Source organism: Aptenodytes forsteri, unplaced genomic scaffold, assembly GCF_000699145.1.
Source record: "Aptenodytes forsteri isolate BGI_AS27 unplaced genomic scaffold, ASM69914v1 Scaffold162, whole genome shotgun sequence".
Lineage (NCBI taxonomy): Eukaryota > Metazoa > Chordata > Aves > Sphenisciformes > Spheniscidae > Aptenodytes > Aptenodytes forsteri.
This window is the reverse complement of record NW_008795132.1, coordinates 133307-140475: the sequence shown is the minus strand read 5'-3', so window position 1 is coordinate 140475 and position 7169 is coordinate 133307. Positions and strand designations below refer to the sequence as shown.

At 52.3% G+C, this 7169-nt stretch overlaps 1 protein-coding gene across 1 annotated transcript in view; it reads left to right on the top strand.

Annotated features, from left to right (window-relative positions):
• The window catches only part of ATF7 (activating transcription factor 7), a 67773-nt gene that overhangs the window by 49863 nt on the left and 10741 nt on the right, over positions 1–7169 (top strand). The window contains exons 5-7 of the mRNA XM_009278371.2: positions 2446–2580; positions 3229–3386; positions 6006–6105. Of these exons, the coding sequence (XP_009276646.2) occupies positions 2446–2580; positions 3229–3386; positions 6006–6105 (393 nt within the window). The remainder of the gene's footprint in view (positions 1–2445; positions 2581–3228; positions 3387–6005; positions 6106–7169) is intronic.

Here is a 7169-nt window from a genome sequence, read left to right as displayed (position 1 = left end):
GATTTTAATGTTTTTTTATTCCTTTGGCTTTTCACTTCAAAAAAAAAAAAAAAAAAAAAAGCAGTACCCGACATACCTTGCACCTTGGGAAGGAGATGCAGGAAAAGAGCAGGACTGTTAAGTGCTCGGGATCTGAGCAAAAATTCACTCGGAGCCTCCTTGGGGATCAAGATCCTTAACGATGATGCCTTTAAGGTGCAATCGGCGGGGAAGGGACCGAGCTCAGCCCTGTGTCTTTAGCGTTTGAGCGGTGTCACAGTACATGCAAACAGAGAGAGGGGCTCCATGGAGGACTGAGGCTTTTTCTAACAAAGAGCTCCCTCATACGCAAGCGGTATCGATTCAGGCTGCCCCTGCCAACCTCAGGAGTGCAAGGGTCTGAAGGACAACGGGATCTCATCAGATAGCAGCTAATTAAGGACATTTCTCCCCCCCCCCTTTCCAGGATCTGAGGAGCAGCAGATGCGTATTGGGCTCTTAGACTGGCACATACATTTACTAAATTGATATATGTATGTACATACGCTCACAGTCAGCGGCGCTGCTCGGAAATAAACTGCAGGAGCACAGCCGCGTAAATCTTCACCGAGATGGGGAACGGAGGAATTCAGAATTAAAACTGAAAACTGTCTTTCACCCGCTTTTCTAATAACAGGGCTCTTTAAAGCATAAATTGATCTCTCTCATTGGTATGCTGCAGGGCCTTGTCGGGGCTGCGTGGCATTTTATGCTCTGAATTCCCTGCCTTTTGTTCTCTGCAGCCCAGACACCAAGCGCTGGGAGAAGGTAGCTTTTCGTTTGTGGTTTCACATATAAATGGTTCAGCAGCCCACAGTCTAGCCAGTTGTTTTATATATGTGAGACCACCCATCTCCTGGGCTGCGCTACCTAATAGCTGCAGCTAAGATTCTTTAGGCTGTTAGATGTTTTCGTTTTTTGCTTTAGGATGACTGCAGTCTAAATATTTCTGCCGGCAGCCAGGCGAACGGGGCGGCGTGAAGCTTGGGGTGGTTTCAGGCATTGGGGAAACCATTATCCCTCCTAGAAAATCGCTGCACAGGCAGAGAGGGTCCCTGGGCCCAGATGGCTTGTCACTCACCGAACCTGGCCGGAGCTGCCTGCTGCATTTCTGAGATGCTTTCGGCATTTGGCCGCGCTGAGCCCAGTTGCTGCTGTTGTGTTTTGTCCTCCAGTTCCAAGGGTGGTCTCCACACCAGCATGTTAATTAAAAACATAGGCACAGCAGGAGCTTCCCTGGAGGCACTTTAAGTGGTTTGAAACTTTCCTGCATGTTAATCCCTTCTCCTTTGTGATTCCCAGTGCAACATCTCTGCTTAAGAGGGCAGGTAAATGGTTACTGCACATACCGCAAGCAAAGCTCCTGTGTAAATCAGTGCAGAGCGGAGGCGCTGGAGCCGCACCCCACTCGAGAGCAGCGAGAGCATCTGTAGGTGCCCGGATTTACCCTCTTGCCGCAATTTCCCCTCCCTTGAGAGGACTTAAAATGCAGCAAAGGAGGAGGTTTAGGTTAGATGCTAGGACAAACTGTCAGCAGTCGGGCGAATGAAGGAAAGCACTGGGATTGATTGTGGAGGGAGGGAGAGCAGGTTGGACAATCAGGACTGATTTAGGGAGAGTTTCTGCTGCCCGGGACGGAGGGAGGGACCGGGTGATTTGCGAGGTCTGTTGGAGCCCAATTGAATGCAGCATCCCGCAGTCGGAGTCTCGCTCCGTTGCGTGCTCCTCCGGTGCTCCCGTACGCCATCTTCTCCCAGGTCTTCTCTTCCTCCAGGTCTGGGGAGGGGAGAGGTGGCCGCTCAGTTTAGTCCCCCTCCCTTGTTGTCACCCTGCCCTTTTCCCGTCCCCAGCAAGTCATTAACTGGTTAAAATGGGGCACGTGGCACTGCTGGAACCCAGGGTGGTGGCAAGTTGCCAGGTTCAGGCATATGGTTGGGTTTTATTTTAATGGGGCGCTCATAGATATTTAATAACTTGCATGGCTCTTTGTTTGCTTTTGATAATCGGGTAATAAAATAATTCAGGCTGATTTATACAATGCTTTACAGCTCTTCTGTGAATGAAAGTGCCTTCTGTAACTCGCAGGCATTTGGCTTTGTTACCTGTTCTCCTTAGCAGAGACCTTTTATAAAAAAAACCAAAACACCTAACCCACGGAAAGAATTGTGTGTGTGTTACTGAGAAACCACAAAATGGTGCCATTTGGGGCAGAGACCGTCTTTCCTAGGCCTCCGTCTCTGTTTGGACGGGGCCGGCGCGGCACGGCACCGCTCTCCGCCTCGGGCTCCCAGATGCTACTTCAGTACAAATAAATAATAATAATTTGGCAAGAGCTCAGAGCTGTAGCTCTTCCTCTGGGAGCAGCCGAATGTTTCGCAAACAATATGAGCTAATTGTCCTTTCAATCCGTGGCTGGTTTTCCTGTAGAGTGCCGGAGCCCTGGACATGTCTCTGCCCTCCACCCCGGACATCAAGATAAAGGAGGAAGAGCCAGTGGAGGTGGACTCTTCCCCGCCGGACAGCCCTGCGTCTAACCCACAGTCGCCACAGAACAAGGAGAAGGTAGGTCTCCCCGACTGTGCCCTGTGGAGGTGTTGGTCTCTCCTTCTCTGGATGAGAACAAGCTTTTTCTCCACGTGGGTGCCAAGGCCTGATTTGGGCTTGTGAGGTTCCCCTCATTTTAGAAAGAAAGAGAAAAGCTTGTTCGCTGAAATACACATTTGCTGCCCTTAAGTCTCCACATGGATTTGGCTAATGCAGAAAGCCTTGCCGTTCACCTTGGGAATGCTTTTCTGGCAGGGCAAGAGTGCCAAACAAGTAATGCATCTTCTCCGAGACCGGCTCCCTGTGTCCTGGGGGGGCTGGCTGGTGATCCAGAGCAGATTAGTGCAGGTGACACGGTCTCCGTCTGAATAACTTCCCACTGTAGAGACGCTAGCTGGGGCTGGAGCGGTAATTTGGAGAGGGGAATTATTGCCCAGTGGCTGCTGCAGGCAGCAGGAGTCTGAATTTCTGTGCCCCGTTCCCTGCACTGACATCAAATCAGTGTGGCTTTGGGAAAGTCGCTCCCCTCCGTGCCTCAGTTTCTGTGGCGAAGGTGCCTTAATTTTCACTAAATTGCTTTTAAGACGTCAGAAGGAAGAGACAGCCAGGTGCTTGTGAAACTGTTAAGTAACAGCGTGTCTCCTTTTGTCTGTCGATCCTCTTCAGGAGATCACTTCCAAGCCTGTAATCATTTCTACGCCTACTCCAACCATCGTGCGTCCAGGCTCGCTGCCACTACACTTGGGTTACGACCCGCTCCACCCTACGCTGCCTTCCCCAACCTCTGTCATTACCCAGGCTCCCCCTTCCAACAGACAGCTTGGGTAAGTACGGAGGAGGGACATGTGCGCTGAGGTTTTTCTCCCGTACCGTCAGGCTTCCTGGGCAGTAATTAGGTACCTAAATAAGTTCCTTGATTGTCAGAACAACTGAGGTGCCGCGATTCCGGCTGCGGCTGCTTGGGCATAAGGGCCTCGTTGCAGCACTGTCTACAAAAGCAGAATGGGGTGTAAGTGCAGAAAGCAGGAACTAATTGTCGTAGTGTAACGAAACGAGGCAAAACTCACCGCAGGGAGAAATTAAACCCAATCCCCAAACACGTTGACGTGACACTCGCTGTCTACGATGGGAGCGTGGCCTGACTGGGGACTCCCAAGTTGCTTTTGCAGCCTGGTGCGGTGGAGAGAGCTCAGCTAAACCGATGGTAGGAAATTGTCTGGATCTTTAATGGCTTTGGGATTTTCGCAGACAGCTGTTGCCTCTGAAGTGTAACCTCTTCTGCAACCTGCTGGCCTCCTTCATGGTCAGCTTCTGCCTCGGGAGCTGTTTGTTTCAGCAGATCTAATGACCTGCTCCTTTTTGCCCCTTTAACAATCTGGATTGGAGGCTCCAGAGCACTCGCTGCGGCGGTTATGAGCCTGCCACACTGTTAGGTAGCTCTGGCCCTGCACATAAAAGGAAGGAGCCTGAAGGATGCAGGAAACACATTACAATGAGCCCTCAGGAGACGTATATTTAGCCCCACTTTCATTCTTTGGTGTCAGGATGCTTCTTTTTTGCTGTGGTCCTGGCCTCTTTCTAATTACCGTTGTTTGAGGCTGGCTCCTTACATTAACCAGGCCATTCTTTTCAGCTGTCAGTTCATATTTTTGTGTGTGTTTTTGCTTTGACCCTCTGGCACCATCAATCCAGACTTCCTGACGGAAAGTTTTAAACCCTGTCTTGAGGCATTAAGGGGTTAAGTGATTGTCCTGGGGTTTTGAAAGGGCATTATATTCCTTCTGTAACCCCGCACAGGCAGAGACTCATGGGGCTGTTTGGAACCGAGTCCCCTCATGCTTGGAGGCATGAAAAAATCAGAACTGGAGTAAGCTAGACTTTAATACGATTTTATGTGCCCTTTGCAGCCCACGGGGGTAGATCCCTCCTAGGGCATGAGAGTTGAACGTGCTCTACGGAGAGGTTGGGCTGCGGTTTTAATGAGGGTCCCTGTGTTAGGGCCACTGCAGATGTGGTGAGGTTGTCAGCGTGACAGAGATGGAGGGGAGGCTGTGACCTCCTTGTAACTCAGCTTGTTAGGCTGAGATTTTCAAAGCAGCCTGGAGGATTTGGGATGCCCAATAGAAATGAATGAGAGTCGAGCGTTCGCGTTCCCAAGGCAGCCTTAAAAATTCCAGCCTGAGTTATTGGCACGATGAACTCCCCCCTCTGACCCGCGTCCCCTGCTTCTCCCCACCCTGCCGTTACTCCATGCTAGCACGGCTTCCTCCGAGGATCCCAGGCAGCCCAACCTCGTCCGTCCCCTTCCCTGGGCTCGGCAGAGGAGGCAGCAGCAAATTTTTTTTTCTCCCTCCCCCAAAGTCAAGCTCCCAGCAGCTCTGCTCTTCTCTTCCCGGCTCGTCTCTGCCTCCATTCGGCTCCCTGCTGCGCTGTCACGAGCTGAGGAGGAGCAGGAGATCAGCCTTTGCTGGCAGGGACGGTTTCCTTCCTCTCCCCATCAGCTGAAGCGGATCAGCTCCGGCTTTTCCTCCACTGTCCTAGAAAGGCTGAGTCCGGAGGGTCAGAGCCAGAGCACGGTGAGGTTTGTGACACTCCGAAATGGAGGCAGGGGTTTGCGTGCCTGTTTGTCACCACATGCAGAAACGCCGCCTTTCGCTGCAAAGTGATCTGCAATGGAAAAAGTTCTTGGTATTTTTAATTTGTCACAATTAGGCTCCGGCGCTATCGCCTCCTCCCCCAGCCTGCAGTGAGCGGGGCCGTTCTCATCTCCCAGAGCCATTGTCTGGGCAGACACAAGCCAGCCCTGGATCGACTCCATATTTAGGAGGTTTTCTCTGGAGTCAGAGGCAGAAGCGCTTGTTAATGGAAAGCTAAACCCTTGCAAACCCTCTTGTGGGAGCTCAGCAGACGTGGCTCACAGGCCAAGAAGTTACTGGTAGGCGGGAGCAGCTTCCCAGATCCCCCATCTGCCCGGCGCCAGGCTCAGCCCGGGAAGGCACTTTTAATCTCCCCGAGGAGGAGTTGCAGCAGCCCCTGGATGTGCTTTTCTGTCTATTCAGGTGGGCATCGTGTCTCGGGGCTTTGGCAGCCATGGTGTTTTGGCCAGCCGGTGTATGCCCGGGAGTTAACCAGGACACATCGTAACGCTGGCCATCAGCGTCGCTGCCAGCCCCGAGCGAGGAGCCGGCAGCCTGGGTCGCCTCGGCGTGACGTTGGCACGTGCTGGCTGCCGTGCAGTGAGTGTGCGGGAGGCTGAGTTACCTTAACACATGCTCAGCTAGGCTTTGCACCCGCCCGTTCGGAACGTGCCATTCAGAAATGGGAAAATGAGCCCAAATCCGCTAACCAGAATTAATTCGTGCTTCTGCCCTTGAGCTCATGGGGCTGCCGGGACAGCATAAACTTGAAATAATCCATGAGAACTTGAATTGTTGTTTCTCCAGGTCTCCCACAGGTTCCCTTCCACTTGTCGTGCAGCTTGCGAACGGACAGACCATGCCCGTCCTCCCAGGCCCTCCAGTACAGATGCCTTCTGTTATATCGGTGAGAGAAACTTCCAACACAGCTCTGCGTGGCAGAGGAGAGGACAGTGTTTTCCCCTTGCCAAATATATGCAGACACTTCAATTTTGTAAAAATTAAAATATATCTCCCCCTCCGTGCACGATACGACTGGAAGAGGAGGAGGAGGAGGGGGCCCAGCTCTGGCAAAGTAGTAATAACATGTCGATCACACTAGAGGGCAATAAGTCTGGAAAAAAACAAAGCCTTGCCTGGACAGATGGCTCATGCCATTGATCCAGGGCTGGGAACCGTAGGATCCCTGATTAGCTGCTTCCATTTGGAACAGCGTGCCTCAATTGAAACCATTCGAGCTTGCAGAGAACATGTTGGTCTTTGCAGGCCAGGAAAGCCACCCTAACCTCGCCAGTGTGCTGAAGAGCTGTTTGAATATCAGCCTTGCGGGTTGTGCTTTTTGCATACAGAGAATTTGCCGTGGTGCAGAACTCACGAGCAGATTTGCCTGGTGGGTGGCTTGTACGTCTTCTGAGCGCTTCAGCTCCCGACCAAGCAGCCCGTGTGAATCCTGTCTGTCCTGCTGGGCATGTCTTTTGGGTTTTGAGTTGAGTAATGGCCAAAACCTTCTGCCTCAGGTAACAGGAATGTTGACGTCAAAGTAGGCAGACTGCAGGCAGCTCGGCGTAGCTTGTGGGCACGGAAACATCTTTGCACCTCCCTGATCGTTTGAAACACGACTTGCGTTTGTAGTGCTTTGCAACAGCGTACCTGAGCGGCTCATAAAAGCAAGCGCAAATTCTGTTTTTTCCCCTCTTTGGTGAGGGAGAAAGCTCTCTGTTTAGGAGGGGATGCTGTGACTTACCCTTGGTGTTGCGGCAGCTTTGCCATAGAGCCAGGCAGAGAACCAGAGGGGATCTCATACCCTCCCTCTCCATCTGCTCTCCTGTACTGGCGGGGAAAAGCCCTCTGGGAGGGAAGGGAAGGAGAGAGGCTTTAAGGGCTGCCCTCCTCCCTGTCCTCAGCGCTAGGCCTGTATGGCTGGGGGATTCCGAAACAGCCACTGGGGGCACCAAAGGGGTGGGCGGGGGC